General features: G+C 40.4%; 1 protein-coding gene across 2 annotated transcripts in view; it reads left to right on the top strand.

Annotated features, from left to right (window-relative positions):
• TDP2 (tyrosyl-DNA phosphodiesterase 2) overlaps nucleotides 1-16205 on the top strand; it is a 20277-nt gene extending 4072 nt beyond the window's left edge. The window contains exons 3-7 of one of the 2 annotated variants that reach the window (XM_010338009.3): nucleotides 5548-5721; nucleotides 7022-7113; nucleotides 10721-10839; nucleotides 12388-12558; nucleotides 15285-16205. In XM_010338009.3, coding sequence (XP_010336311.1) covers nucleotides 5548-5721; nucleotides 7022-7113; nucleotides 10721-10839; nucleotides 12388-12558; nucleotides 15285-15359 — 631 coding nt within the window. In that variant the 3' untranslated portion in view covers nucleotides 15360-16205. Of the gene's footprint in view, nucleotides 1-5547; nucleotides 5722-7021; nucleotides 7114-10720; nucleotides 10840-12387; nucleotides 12559-15129 lie in introns of both variants that reach the window. The other variant, XM_003927296.4, reaches the window with a different exon arrangement.

Below are 16205 nucleotides of genomic sequence, written 5' to 3'. Positions count from 1 at the left end.
TCAGTTTCTTTTTTTTTTTTTTAGACGGAGTTTCGCTCGTTACCCAGGCTGGAGTGCAATGGCGCGATCTCGGCTCACCGCAACCTCCGCCTCCTGGGTTCAGGCAATTCTCCTGCCTCCGCCTCCGGAGAAGCTGGGACTACAGGCATGCGCCACCAGGCCCAGCTAATTTTTGTATTTTTAGTAGAGACGGGGTTTCACCATGTTGACCAGGGTGGTCTCGATTTGTTGACCTCGTGATCCACCCATCTCGGCCTCCCAAAGTGCTGGGATTACAGGCTTGAGCCACCGCGCCCGGCCGCTTCAGTTTCTTTATCTGCACAGCCCCTTCCTCGTGGGGTTGTTGTAAAGATTAAGTGAGCTAATCGGTGTAATACACTTGGAATTGTGCCTGGCATATGGAGCCCAGTAAGTATAAGCTATGATTAATAATTAATGACACCATCATGCTCTCCCCATGTATCACTCATGACAGTCCACCCATTGAGGAAAGTAAGGGTTGTGTTAAGAGTTTTATGAGGTAGATTGAGTTATAGTTGGGCATCTTTAAACTTGGGGGGAAAAATGTGCGTGCTGGATAGGTAAGGGGCCTAATGTGATGAACAAACACCTGGTCTTTGATAATATGTATGTATTTTTAAATGCAATTATGAAATAGAAGATTTGACAGAAATAAAGCGCCAACAGTCTTTCCTTTCTGGTTTTATTGCTTTCAATAAAAAGGAAATAACATCTTTGATTAGGCTTGGAATCATTTGGCTTTCTCTGGTGGCAAGCCCTTGAAAAAAGTCTATTATTAGCTCATTGTTCAATAAGAGAAGTTTTGGGCAGGGTGAAATTCACAAAAGAAAGTTTTGGGCCGGGCGCGGTGGCTCAAGCCTGTAATCCCAGCACTTTGGGAGCCCGAGGTGGGTGGATCACAAGGTCGAGAGATCGAGACCAACCTGGTCAACATGGTGAAACCCTGTCTCTACTAAAAATACAAAAAATTAGCTGGGCATGGTGGCGTGTGCCTATAATCCCAGCTACTCAGGAGGCTGAGGCAGGAGAATTGCCTGAACCAAGGAGGCGGAGGTTGCGGTGAGGCGAGATCGTGCCATTGCACTCCAGCCTGGGTAACAAGAGTGAAACTCCATCTCAAAAAAAAAAAAAAAAAGAAAGTTTTGCACTTAAACTTACAGGGTGTTTTTGATGCTCTTGAAGGTTATTTTTATGTAAAAGGAAGACAGTTCAAAATACTTTATGCTTCAAAATTGGCATTAAGTTCATAAGGCACCCAGATCGTGGCCTGTAAATACCATTTTTCATTGAAAGGAGCAAGGGCTTTTAAGAAATAACTGATTTCATAGAATGGAAGGGGCTTAATGCAAAAATAAAGAAGTTAAAAAGAAATGACTGATTCCAGAGCAGGAGTGAAAAAAGTACAAGATGAGCCTATGATATCTGTGGTATTAGAAGGTAAGGAGGTGCCCAGAAAATGCTGACGTGCCAGAAGGGCACACGACCTAGTTTAAAAGCTGCCTACCCTCATTTCCCATCAAATCTGATGTAATCCAAGCAACAGAATACTTGGTAGGAATGGAATACAATCCATAAAAGAAAAAAGGAACCCATGCTCTTAGAAATACAGTTGTTCAAGCGAAAAGGGAATATTTTTCCTTACAGGAAAACTCCAACAATTCAATGTAGAAGGTATGAAGAATTAGAAAAATTTTCATTTGGGAATTGCCATGTTGATAATTATTTCAGGCAGGTATCATCAACAGGCAATAAAACTAGTAGGCAATTTCAGTGAACCACAGCATATTTATATAATCACAAAGTACTTTCCCACAAAATGCTTTGATGGGGAAAATCGTAACTTTGTGGTAGAGAAATCTGGTTAACAACACTTTAATCAAGTAATCAAAGCTAGCTTTGCCAGGAATAGGACAGCTCCATATCGGATACTTGATGTGATGCATGGAGGAGGACATACCATCACTTCTGTGACATTCCTGCCAAAAAATGCACAACCTGAATCAAATAGTAAGAACACATAAACCCAAACTGAAAGACATTCTGTAAAATAAGTGGCCTGTACTCTGCAACAAAGTCAGAGTCATGAGAGACAAAGCCTGAAGAACTTTTCTGAATTAAAGAGAATTAAAAGAGACATGCTATCTAACTGTCATGTGAGCCTGTATTAGGATACTAGTAGCACAACTGGCAAGATCTGACGAGGCAATAAGGAAAAAAAGTAAAACATATGTATCAATGATAATCTTCTGACTTGATGATTATACTAGAATATACAAATATGTACCACGTCTCGGTTGACAACAGACTGCATAAATGAAGATGATCCCTTTAGATTGTATTACTGTATTTTTGCTCTACCTTTTCTATATTAGGTCTTTTAAAATACACAGTTATTGTTACAGTTGCCTACAGTATTCAGTATAGTAGCAGCTGTACAGGTTTGTAGCATAGGCGCAATAGGCTCGACCATATAGCCTGTGTAGGAGGCAGTGCCATCTAGGTTTGTGTAAATTCTCTGATGTTTGCACAATAGTGAAATCACCTAATGACACACTTCTTCAAATGTGATACATATCTCTAAGTATGTCTTCATGTTTAGGAAATAACACAAAAATATTTAAACATGGTTCAGAATAAAAAGAATAAAGCAAGTAAATGTGGTTTTTTTTTTTTTTTTTTTGAGACGGAGTTTCGCTCTTGTTACCCAGGCTGGAGTGCAATGGCGCGATCTCGGCTCACTGCAACCTCCACCTCCTGGGTTCAAGCAATTCTCCTGCCTCAGCCTCCTGAGTAGCTGGGATTATAGGCATGTGCCACCATGCCCAGCTAATTTTTTGTATCTTTAGTAGAGACGGGGTTTCACCATGTTGACCAGGATGGTCTCGATCTCTTGACCTCGTGATCCACCCGCCTCAGCCTCCCAAAGTGCTGGGATTACAGGCTTGAGCCACCGTGCCTGGCTGCAAGTAAATGTTAAGTGAAATGTTAACATTGGAGGCTGGGCGTGGTGGCTCACGCCTGTAATCCCAGCACTTTGGGAGGCCGAGGCAGGTCACCAGGTCAAGAGATCGAGACCATCCTGGCCAACATGGTGAAACCCCATCTCTAAAGATAGATAGATAGATAGATAGATAGATAGATAGATAGATGAAATTTTTGAAAAATGTTAACATTGGAGGAAGCTGGGTGAATGGTGTATAGGAATTTTTTGTTTTTAAACTAAATTAAAAAATGTTTTTGTAGTGCTAAAAGTGAAATTACTTAAAAATAGAAAAGTTAATTTGGGAGGCCGAGGCGGGTGGATCACGAGGTCAAGAGATTGAGACCATCCTGGTCAACATGGTGAAACCCCGTCTCTACTAAAAATACAAAAATTAGCTGGGCATGGTGGCACGTGCCTGTAATCCCAGCGACTCAGGAGGCTGAGGCAGGAGAATTGCCTGAACCCAGGAAGCAGAGGTTGCGGTGAGCCGAAATCGCACCATTGCACTCCAGACTGGGTAACAAGAGTGAAACTCCGTCTCAAAAAAAAAAAAGAAAAGTTAAAATGTTGGCGTTAAAATGTTGGCATTAAAATTATAAATTCAAACACCTATTTAAATTTTTTTTTTTTTTTTTTTTTTGAGACAGAGTCTTGCTCTTGTTTCCCAGGCTGGACAGTGGCACGATCTTGGCTCACTGCAACTTCCACCTCCCGGGTTTAAGCAATTCTGCCTCAGCCTCCTTGAGTAGCTGGAATTACAGGCATGCACTACCATGCCTGACTAATTTTTGTATTTTTGGTAGAAGCAGGGTTTCACCATGATGGTCAGGCTGGTCTCGAACTCCTGACCTCGTGATCTGCCCATCTTGGCCTCCCAAAAGTGTTGGAATTACGGGTGTGAGCCACTGCACCCTGCCTATTTTAAAAATGTATGAATAGTTTATAAATGCCTACTAGTCACCTTTTAATACTGTTTGTCCACTCATACGTCTGGGGCATTGGTTGGGGGAGCAACTGGTGGATGGCGGAGTCAGGACTATGGACTGAAGCACATACCTTTGTCCTCTCCAGCGTGACAGTCTCAGGGTGGTTGGACTTTTTACGTGGCAGTTCCAGGGTTCCTCGAGGGAGTGTTCCAAAAGGCTTGAATGGAGGTGGCAGGTTATCTTAAGGCCTGGCGTCAAAAGTCTGGACTATGCTTTCCCTGTATTAAGAAAGCCGCTAGGGCCCAGATTCAAAGGGGAGGGGTAGCAAAGAATATGCAGTTGTTATTTATCTGCCACAAGGAGATCTTATTTAAAATATGATTTTAAATTATTTCAAAAAGATTTAGAAATCTTATGTTTCTGAGTAATTTGAGATCATAGTTTTATGCAGTTATTTTAGTGACACGTGTCATTGAAGGATATTGAGTTGCCTATGACTGCCTCAGTGAGCAAACATTTGCACAGTGCAGTAAGAATCTACGAACCCAAAAGTATCTGAGACAGGTCTATTTATAAGTTTATTTTTGTAAGTTAAATTTTTAATTTAGAAAGTTTATTTTGCCAAGGTTAAGGATGCCCCTGTGACACACCCTCGGGAGGTGCTGACTGCCTGCTGGACGTGTGCCCAGGGTAGTCGGGCACAGCTTGTTAATGCCCTGACGCACCAAGGGTTGCAGCAGAAAAAAATTTTATTTGAAGGCTGCCAAACCAGGAGACCAAGTTCTCCTTGAAAAGTTTGGAGCTTGAGACTTTAAAGGGTTTGGAGTGGACCGAGGTGTGAGGATTGTTGGTTGGTCAGAGTGCAGCGATGAAGTCATAGGATCTGGAGATGAAGAAATGCATTCTCATGCTGATTCTGTTGCTCTGAGGGTGTCTTCAAACTGGTTGGTGTCAGCTTTCTGCTGGAATTGAGGGTCTGAAAAACATCTTAAGCAATTCTTTTTTTTTTTTTTTGAGGTGGAGTTTTGCTCTTATTGCCTAGACTGGGGTGCTGTGGCACGATCTTGGCTCACTACAACCTCCACGTCCCAGGTTCAAGCGATTCTCCTGCCTCAGCCCCCGGAGTAGCTGGGATTACAGGCATGCACCACCGTGCCCAGCTAATTTTGTATTTTAAGTGGAGATGGGGTTTTGCTATGTGGGACAGGCTGGTTTCAAACTCCTGACCTCAGGCGATCCACGCGCCTCAGCCTCCCAAAGTGCTAGGATTACAGGCATGAGCCACCACGCCCAGCCCATCTTAAGCAATTCTAAAACAAAAGCCTTATGATTCTGATGTCGGAGATCCTACCCCTAGGAACCATGAGGATGCAAGTGGTCAGTTTGTAGTGCTATGGGATGAAAGTGCTATGGGCCAAAGTTAAGTGAGATGAATGCTGAATTATATTTTTATCTGGAACCTGGCATGTAATTCTTGTTAACCCTGTGAGGACAGTGTCACTTTTAGGGCTCTGTTAAAATTTGTCTGTAAAATGAGGGCTACAAATACAGTATAAAATAATTCTTAATCAGTTTATAGATTATTTGCAAAGCTGTGTTTTATTCCTATCTTGCCAGTGTTGACCTAACCAATGAAGAAACAACTGATTCCACCAGTTCTAAAATCAGCCCATCTGAAGATACTCAGCAAGAAAATGGCAGCATGTTCTCTTTCATTACCTGGAATATTGATGGATTAGATCTAAACAATCTGGCAGAGAGGGCTCGAGGGGTGTGTTCCTATTTAGTTTTGTAAGTATTATCACTTCGCTTTACTAGTAATGTGTCTTACATATATACAAAGTAACAGTTCAAGGTTATGAGCTTTAGAATTAAACCTAAGTTCGGCCTGGCATGGTGGCTCAGCCTGTAATCAGCACTTTGGGAGGCCACCGTGGGTGGATGACAAGGTCAGGAGGTAAATTCTATCCTGGCCAACATGGTGAAACCCCGTCTCTACTAAAAAAAAAAAATAGAAAAATTAGCCAGGCATGGTGGCATACACCTATAATCCCAGCTACTCGGGAGGCTAAGGCAGGAGAATTGCTTGAAACCTGGCAGTTGGAAGTTGCAGTGACTCGAGATCATTCCACTCCATTCTAGCCTGGGTGACAGAGCAAGACTCCACCTCAAAGAAAAAAAAAGCAAAACCTAAGTTCAATGTCCAGCTCTGAGAAGAAATATCTGAAAGAACTGAGGTGATTACCTCTGAGAAAGCAATATTGCAGGCTGCAGCAAAGAGGGAACACTAATTTTTGTTAGAAGCCTTTTAGTACCGTTTTCTTCTTAAACTTTGTTTATAATAACTGTGAAATTAAAACTACCAAAAAGATTCTATTTGTGTCCCCGTACTGGCTCTGTGACCTTGGGCAAATCACTTAAGTTCTCTGGTGGTCAGTTTTCTTCATTGTAGATAATAACTGCTTCAAGAGGATTGAAAGAAACGTTGAAAGCATCTATTAGTGTGTAGGACCATTGCAGTCTCTCAATATAGTGGTTTCTATTGTCAGTTATTCTAGTTTTGAAAAATAAGTTTCTTATAGTATTACATTAATAGCACAGGGCTGGGTGCAGTGGCTCACCTCTGTGATCCCAGAACTTTGGGAGGCCGAGGCGGGCGAATCACGAGGTTAAGCGATTGAGACCATCCTGGCCAACATTGTAAAACCCCTTCTCTACTAAAAATATAAAAAACAACAACAACAAAAAATGAGTTGGGTGTGGTGGCGTGTGCCTGTAGTCCCAGATACTCGGGAGGTTGAGGTAGGAGAATCACTTGAACCCAGGAGACGGAGGTTGCGATGAGCTGAAGTTGCGCCACTGCACTCCTGTCTGGGTGACAGAGTGAGACTCTGTCTCAAAAAAAAAAAAAGAAAAAGCACAGATCTTTCTCATTTTATAATTATCAAAGATCAGCATAAACACTCAATATTAGGTGCCCTTGAGGATAATAGTTTTTTGTTTTTGGTATATTGTGGAATTTCCTTCTTCTAGGTAGCTGAAAGTGAAACGGTATACTTGGTATTTGTCATAAATTGATGTTTTTCATTAGGTACAACCCAGATGTGGTCTTTCTACAGGAAGTTATTCCCCCGTATTGTAGCTACCTAAAGAAGAGAGCAAAAAATTATGAGATTATTACAGGTAACAATTTTTGTTGTTTAACTTTTCTTTGAAAAACAGATTAGTGAAAGATAAATCAAAGTTAGTCTATTGGAACATAGAGAAGAAAAAGCACAAATAAAGAAGTTTGAGAAAACTAAGCAAGACACAGGATACTACAAGAAGTATAGGAGAATATTTCATACAACTTAATCAGTGTGAAAAGATGGTTGAAATGGGTGATTTTTCAGGGAACTATAAATTACTAAAATTTGAGAAACTGAATACTTTTGGTGAAAATCAGTTTGGTGAAAATCAGTTGTTAAAAGTTTTTTTTTTTTTTTTTTTTTTTTTGAGATGGAGTTTCGCTCTTGTTACCCAGGCTGGAGTGCAGTGGCGTGATCTCGCCTCACCGCAACCTCCGCCTTCTGGGTTCAGGCAATTCTCCTGCCTCAGCCTCCTGAGTAGCTGGGATTACGGGCACGTGCCACCATGCCCAGCTAATTTTTTGTATTTTTAGTAGAGACGGGGTTTCACCATGTTGACCAGGATGGTCTCCATCTCTTGACCTCGTGATCCACCCGCCTCGGCCTCCCAAAGTGCTGGGATTACAAGCTTGAGCCACCGCGCCCGGCCTTGTTAAAAGTTTTAAGTGGGATAATTACATTGTGGTTATGCTTTTTCAAAAAATCTTTATAATTCATTTTGTTGTTCTTTTTGACTTTTTTTGCCTTGAGTAATTTAGTCTTTAAATTTTCCATCTATTTTGTTTTTGCTAACTATATTTAAAATACTACTATGGCCACATCTCGTGATTATCTCTTTTTTTTTTTTTTTGACACGGAGTTTTGCTCTTGTTACCCAGGCTAGAGTGCAATGGCGCAATCTCGGCTCACCGCGACCTCCGCCTCCTGGTTCAGGCAGTTCTCCTGCCTCAGCCTCCTGAGTAGCTGGGATTACAGGCACGCGCCACCATGCCCAGCTAATCTTTTTTTTGTATTTTTAGTAGAGACGGTGTTTCACCATGTGGACCAGGGTGGTCTCGATCTCTTGACCTCGTGATCCACCCGCCTCGGCCTCCCAGAGTGCTGGGAATACAGGCGTGAGCCACTGTGCCCGGCTTCGTGATTTTCATATACAGTCTTTCCTTGGTGTCCTCAGAGGATGGGTTCTAGAGTTCCTCAGTGGATACCAAAATTCACACATATTCAGGTTCTTTAGTCTGCCCTACAGAACCTACCTGTGTGAAAAGTGAGCACTCCATATTAGCAGGTTTCGCGTCTGGGAAGACTGTGTTTTCAACCCACATTTGGTTGTGGATGCAGAACCCCCAGATACAGAGGACCAACTGTATTTATTGAAAAAATATCTGTATAAAGGACAGATTGAAGTTCAAACCTATGTTTTTCAGGGGTCAACTGTGTAATGTTTTCTCTGACTTTCATTTTTACATAGTATGTGATTTTTAATTTCATTTTTAATTTTGACTCCTTAATCGAGAATTGCTAAGGAGAGGCTTTTCTCTCAGTCTGTGTATGTCTCTCTTTATGAAACTTTTCTGTATTCTCTTGGGGATTCTTTTAGGATTTCTGATTTCCATGCTTCCTTCTTGGTTTACTTACTAATTTTATTGGAACACCTTCTCTTATTACTGTCTAAGAAGTAGTGCATAGTTAGTGAAGTTTTTGAATCCCAGCATAGTAGAAAATGCCTGTGTTGTAGCATTGTAGTTCTTGATAGTTTGACTGAAGATAGATATCTCGGTAAATAGATGTTTTCCTTCAGAATTCTAAGGCATTCTTCAGTGTCTTCTAGTTTCCATTATTGATGATGGATGATAAGGCTGCCATTCTAATGCTTCATCTTTTCTTTTTCCCTGCTCTGTGGAAGCTTTGAGGGTCTTGTTTTTAACCCTCATGTTCTTTGGGTCTTTTTAAAATTTATTGTGCTGAATGCTTGGTGGGAACTTTAAATCTGGATATGTGGAATACCTTAGTTGTGGAAGACCTTAATTGAGGAAAATCCTTTTCTCTCTCCCTCCGTCCCACCCTTCCCCTTGCCTCTCCTTTCATTTTTTTCATTATTTCTCTTTCCTTTTCTCCCTCTCTCTTCTTCCCTCCTTTAAAATTTTTTTACCCTTCCCCTTTTTCTGAACCCCCTCTGTTAAACGGATCCTGAGTTGATTTTTCTTAACTTCCTTGAATTTTCTTAACTTTCTCTTATCTTCCTATCCCAATTGACTGTCTGCTACTTTCTTGGCAAATATCTTGACGTATAGATATCACTATTTTAATTTTCTAGGCCTCCTGTTCACTGAATATCTTCTTTACGGTCATACTTTTCTTGGTTTATGGATGCATTATCTTTAGGTTTTAATCTCTTTACCTGCATTGTTTTTATTTTCTTCTTTCTGTTTGTTTTATCTTATGTCATGTCAGTATCCATCATGTCATGTTAGACCTGTTCCTTAAATATGTAGGGATCCTTGGCTTTTGGTTCACATTTAAACACCAGACACTAAAATGTTGATTACAGCCTAGTATGCCTGAGCTAGGCTAAGTAGTACACCTTATCGGAGAGGGATAAGGGATTAATTGTGGAGCAAACTGCTTATTTATTTGAGGGAGACCCACAATTGTCAGTGTGTTGGTATATACAGGCCTTTAATCTGAGGCCATTTTGTTTTTCCAAAAAAGAATTATTTAGCTTTCTGCCTTCTGGGTTTTGGGGCTGGGGTGGTGTGCTTGTTTTGCGTACCTTCGGGAAGCAGGTCAGGGAAAGGAAACTAAGTAGGCACACTTTACTTAATCCCTGTTCAGCTCATTCCCTTATCAGCCCTGCATTAACACACATGGCCCTCCCTGTGCCTGGTGACTCTGGACCTTCTAAAATTTAGTTTCTCCGTAAAACTGTAGTTGCCTGTTAATAGAGGGCAGTCACTTACCTTCGAGGAGTTGAGGAAACCTGGGAGTTTTTTTCACCCCATATCCAGACCTTGAACTGGCTCTTCTTCTTAGCCCAGCACCTTACTTCTGTGGTACCTTTATGTTGAATACTAAGTGTTTCCAGATTTCGGTGGAGCACATCTGCTTGCTTCCTGGCTTTGGTTCTCTGCTATGGTCACTCAAGTGGTTTCTCTCTGCTTTGATAAACCAGTCACCGTGTCTCCATCTGTTTTCTGAAAAATTATGGGAAGCTTTGAATCATGGCCCCTCTGACCCTATTTTCTGTTCTTGTAGGTTTATATCTTTGTATATTTTTATTCATTTCCTATAATTTTTCTGGAACTTGTAGTATGAGAAGTAGTGAGTGGATATCAGTTGGCCACAGTTCGTCTCATCTATTCCGTGTCTTTCAGAAATTTCTCAAGTTTTCTCCTCTGATACTGGCAGCGTTAATTATTTTTTGGCACTTGTGTGCCTTTATTTTTTAAATTTCTTCTAAGCTTTTAGTTAAAATTTGGGAGGGAGGAGGTAGACTTGTTTGGCCATGATGAGCTATTTTGAAATAACAGTTTACTTTGAAGATTTAGATCCATGTAAATGTCTGTTACCTGTTTGTTATAAAAATCTTCCATAGGCAAACTTGTGGTAAACTGAAAATACCTTTGACCTTCTCAGCCTAAATTCTTATCCACAAACATTTGTAGGTCATGAAGAAGGATATTTCACTGCTATAATGTTGAAGAAATCAAGAGTGAAATTAAAAAGCCAAGAGATTATACCTTTTCCAAGTACCAGCATGATGAGAAACCTTTTGTGTGTGCATGTGAGTAATTTTAAAAAATTGAGTGTTTTATAAAAAAAGGAATAGACTTTTTCATAGTTTTGTGGTGTTATTTTTAAAACCATTGCCTGTAGAGAAAAATTTGCTCCACATATGTGGATTCTTTTAGTCTTAAAAACTTTCTAAAATAAAGTTTTTACATAAATTTTAAATGCAGATAGAATTATCAGTCTGTTGTTTTCTTAACAATGTTTGAGAGTTTGGGCCAGGTGCAGTGGCTCACACCTGTAATCCCAGTACTTTTGGGAGGCCGAGGAGGGTGGATCATGAAGTAAGGAGTTCAGGACCAGCCTAGCCAATATCATGAAACCCTGTCTCTACTAAAAAATACAAAAATCAGCTGGGAGTAGTGGCACGGCAGTCATCCCAGCCATTTGGGAGGCTGAGGCAGAAGAATCACTTGAACCTGGGAGGTGGAGGTTGCAGTAAGCCAAGATCGCGCCACTGCACTCCGGCCTGGGTGACAGAGCAAGACTCTGTTCCCCCCACCCCCCCAAAAAAAAGAATATTTGAGAGTTTGCTAACATTCCACATTCGCTTCCTAAAGTAATGTTTTTACTTTCTACTCTACATGCTACTATATTGTATTGTATGAGACTTAAAAAATGAAAAATAGATCGTGCTCGCGTATAGTAAGGGAGAGTGTATATATAGTATCTAAAACATAGACATAAATGATGTGTGGAAGTTTAGAGAAAGGAGAGATGACTTTTAGCCAGGTTGTTTAGTGAGGGTTTTACAGAGGTGATGGTATTTGAATTGAACCCTGAAAAATATGTGAACATAGACATTAAGAAGAGTCCAGGTAGAGAAATCACCATTGGCAAACTTCTGCAAGTTGCGAGAGGTATACGTGTACGAGTATGAGTGAACATTCTATTCAGTTGGGTGTAGGGGCCATGGAGAGGGAAGTGTGACAGGTTGAGAAGTAGGTGGTAGGCTCCAGATTATAGAAGAGCATGAATGACCAATATGAAAGAATTAGACTTGATTCTGCAGGCACTTAGTATAATGACAGTTGTATGTTGTTTGTGTCTTAATTGCAAATGGTAAATGATTCTTATTCAATTAACTGACTTTTGGAATACCTGTATGCCAGCCAGGCCCGTAGTAATATAGCAATAAATAAGAATCATCTCTGCTTTGCAAATGACTTACGGCTTTGTAGGAGGGAAATAATTATCCTTTTAATTTAGTCTAAGGGGCTTTAAAACAGTCTGTTCAGCATGCTGTAGGTGTATTGAGGAGGGAGCCATTGGGAACCCTGGGAAAAGGCCTGGGGACACTGGGGAAAGGTTCACAGTGAAGGTGACATTTGGGGGTAGGTTGTACTTGCTGAACAGTCTTCTTTTGGGGCAGGGTTAGTACTTTAATACTCCTTTTGAACCAGAGGGATACACACAGTGCTGATTACACAGTTTGTTTGTAAATATATACCAATTGGTAGATCAGTCTGCTGATTTTGTTATCAAAGTTAAGTATTAATAGTCAGCGGCCAATTTTAATAACTAGTTATTTGTCCTGTTGCAGGCAAATGTGTCAGGAAATGAGCTTTGTCTTATGACCTCCCATTTGGAGAGCACCAGAGGGCATGCTAAGGAACGAATGAATCAGTTAAAAATAGTTTTAAAGAAAATGCAAGAGGCTCCAGAGTCAGCAACGGTTATATTTGCAGGAGATACAAACCTAAGGGATCAAGAGGTGAGTACAAATTGAGTTCGATGTTTGAGGACAGATTATTGCTATGCAAACTAATTTAGGTTCCTTTGACTAAAGCTGTTAAAGCTAGGGCCTTTAGTCACTCAAAATGTCTTAAGTGACCCTGCAATTCAGCAGATACTTGTTTAGCCTATGCTGTATGCCTAGAGGTAGAAGGAACTCTTTTTGGAGAAAAATAAGAATGTGCATGAGAAATACACAACGCAAAACAATACACACACGTGCACGTGCGCGCGCGCACACACACACACACAGGATTAGAAAGAAAGAGAAAATGATTTTAGAAGAGTTTAGAAAAGGTTGTTTCTTTGCAGTATTCCTAGTTGCAAGATGAGAATAACAGAAAGATTTGACCATGATGATTATCCATAACTCCCTTTCTTGTGAGGTTTCCTTTTCTTTCTTGGCATATTAGCCTTTTTTACACACTTTTCCTGCCACCACCATGCCCAGATCTCCAGGTCTGAAACAAAAGTCTTTTTCTCTGCCTATACTTAAGTTGAGACACTGGAACTTTTCAGGACCTTAAAAAATTACACGTAGAATTACTGTGTGATACATCAGTTACACTTCTAGGTGTATGTACACAAAAGAAGTGAAAGCAGGTATTTGAACAGATATTTGTGTACCCATCCATGTTCACAGCCATGTTCTTCACAATAGCTAAAAGGTGGGAGCAGCCCAGGTATCACTGATAGATGAATAAACAAACTGTGCTGTATGCATACAGTGAAATATTATTCAGACTTAAAAAGGAAGAAACTTTGACACATGCTACAATATGGGTGGTTTTTTTTTTTTTTTTTTAGACAGTGTCTCCCTCTATTGCCAGGCTGGAGTGCAGTGGCGTGATCTCGGCTCACTGCAACTTCCATTTTCTGGTTTCAAGCAATCCTCCTGCCTGAGCCTCCTGAGTAGCTGGGACTACAGGCATGCACCACCACGCCCGGCTAATTTTTTGTACTTTAGTAGAGACGGGGTTTCACCATGTTGGCCAAGATGGTCTCAATCTCTTGACCTCGTGATCCACCTGCCTCGGCCTCCGAAAGTGCTGGGATTACAGGCGTAAGCCAGCGCACCCGGCCATGGGTATATCTTAAAGACATTATGCTGAGTGAATGAAGTCATTCCAAAAAGGAAAAGATACTAGGTGATTCCTCTTAGATGAATATCCAAAACTGGTCAAATTTATAGAGACAGAAATTAGGATGGTGTCTGCCAGGGACTAGGGAATATGGGAATGGCGAATTAGTGTTTAATGGATACAGAGTTTCAGTTGGGGAAGATGAAAAGGTTCTGGAGATGGATGATGGTCACGGTTGCATAACTATGTAAATGTAGTTAATGCTATATCACTGTACACTTAAAAATTGTTAAAATGGCTAGACATGGTGGCTCACACCTGTAATCCCAGCACTTTAGAAGGCCGACGTGGGAAGATCACTTGAGGCCAGGAGTTTGAGACCAGCCTGGCCAACACAGTGAAACCCCATCTCTACTAAAATCATATAAATTAGCCAGCCATGGTGGCACATGCCTGTAATGCCAGCTTGGCAGGAGGCTGAGTGCTTGAACCTGGGAGCCAGAAGCTGTAGTGAACTGAGATTGCACCACTGAACTCCAGGCTGGGCAACAGAGTGAGAATCTATCTCAAAAATAATTTTTTTTTTTTTTCTAAAACGATAAATCTTATATTGTGTATATGTTACTATATACATTTTTTTAAAAAAAATCCTGGAGTGTGAATGAACAGAGAATTAATATTATTAATAAACTTCCAATAAAACTGAAGGCAGTTGACATTATCAGATCATTTAAATGCTCTACCTCTAAAGTTGTAGACTGAAGCGGAGTGGCAGTTTTGTCTTCTTTTTACTTGACTTCAGTTTTTAAAAACAGGTAACAGCAGTAACAGGCCATGTATGTTCAGGCTTCTAAGTTTTATCTGACACCCAAAGTTAGGAAGCTACTTACAGCAGAAGAGAAGGGGCAAATTCCAAACCTCCCTGGCCTCTCTGGCTGTCTTGATATTTTTATATTAACCTTCTTACTACTATGCAACATAATAATTTTTATAATGTATCTAGTTATTTTGCATTTGTGCATTAATAATTTCTGAGATTCTGGTTTGAATGTTGAACTCAGACACGGTATAGCAAATAATAGCAAAAATATCTTTTTTGGATGGTTTTTTTTTTTTTTTTTGAGACGGAGTTTCGCTCTTGTTACCCAGGCTGGAGTGCAATGGCGCGATCTCGGCTCACCGCAACCTCCGCCTCCTGGGTTCAGGCAATTCTCCTGCCTCAGCCTCCTGAGTAGCTGGGATTACAGGCACACGCCACCATGCCCAGCTAATTTTTTGTATTTTTAGTAGAGACGGGGTTTCACCATGTTGACCAGGATGGTCTCGATCTCTCGACCTCGTGATCCACCCACCTCGGCCTCCCAAAGTGCTGGGATTACAGGCTTGAGCCACCGAGCCCGGCCTTTTTGGATGTTTTTTAGGTAGTGGGGAAAAGGTTATGTATATCGTAATACTCTTTTTCTTTTTAGGTTACCAAATGTGGTGGTTTGCCCAACAACATCGTGGATGTCTGGGAGTTTTTGGGCAAACCTAAACATTGCCAGTATACATGGGATACACAAATGAACTCTAATCTTGGAATAACTGCTGCTTGTAAGCTTCGTTTTGATCGAATATTTTTCAGAGCAGCAGCAGAAGAGGGACACATTATTCCCCGAAGTTTGGACCTTCTTGGATTGGAAAAACTGGACTGTGGTAGATTTCCTAGTGATCACTGGGGTCTTCTGTGCAACTTAGATGTAATATTGTAAAATGCTTTTCAAATGTGATTTTTGCAGATACAATTCCACCTTCTGGAAAGATAGGTTTATGTGGAGGAAATAATGTACTAGATCATTGTCACAGAACAGCCAACTATGATTTGTGTTTGTGTTTTCGGAATTCAACATTAAAGATTAATGTTATTTAAATGAATGCATTCCTGTGTTCAGGATGTGAGTCTATTTAATAAAAAAGAGCACAGAGCCTGTCAGAGTTTTTAACAGTGCTTGTAGCTGCCAGCTGGATTCCAGACAGGGACCACATTGTCTCTGGGCTAATGTTGATATTTTTCCATCCAGGCACTGAAATTGTTAATATTTAAAATACGTCTTCAAAAGAAAACAGATATTGTTGAGTTCTTGAGACTGGATCCTTTATTTCATAAGTTTGATTGATCTTAAATGAAAGGCTATGATGATCTGCAGTTAAGTAGATGACAGCTATTCTACATCAGACGTGATTTTTGTTAGCTAACTACATAATTGGCAAGCTATAATTGAAACCTATGGCTTAAAATTCCTTAATACTTTCTGATTCATGTTTCTAGTCATGTTGCCAACGGAGGCAAAGTTAGGCTTGATAATGGTTAAAATCAGTTTGATAACACCATGGAACATTTTTCTAACAGAAAAATAAATGCATAAAGAGATAGAGCCTTTAGTGTGGCTAATTGTAAAATGGAAATGTTTTACAGGAAGTAAATGCAAATTACTTTTAAATATGCTTTAAAGAAAAATATTTTCCTCACAAGAGAAATTTAAATAAAGAATTTTATTTGTTTATA

The sequence above is a fragment of the Saimiri boliviensis genome, chromosome 4 (genome assembly GCF_048565385.1).
Source record: "Saimiri boliviensis isolate mSaiBol1 chromosome 4, mSaiBol1.pri, whole genome shotgun sequence".
NCBI lineage: Eukaryota > Metazoa > Chordata > Mammalia > Primates > Cebidae > Saimiri > Saimiri boliviensis.
This window is presented reverse-complemented; position numbering and strand designations above follow the sequence as displayed.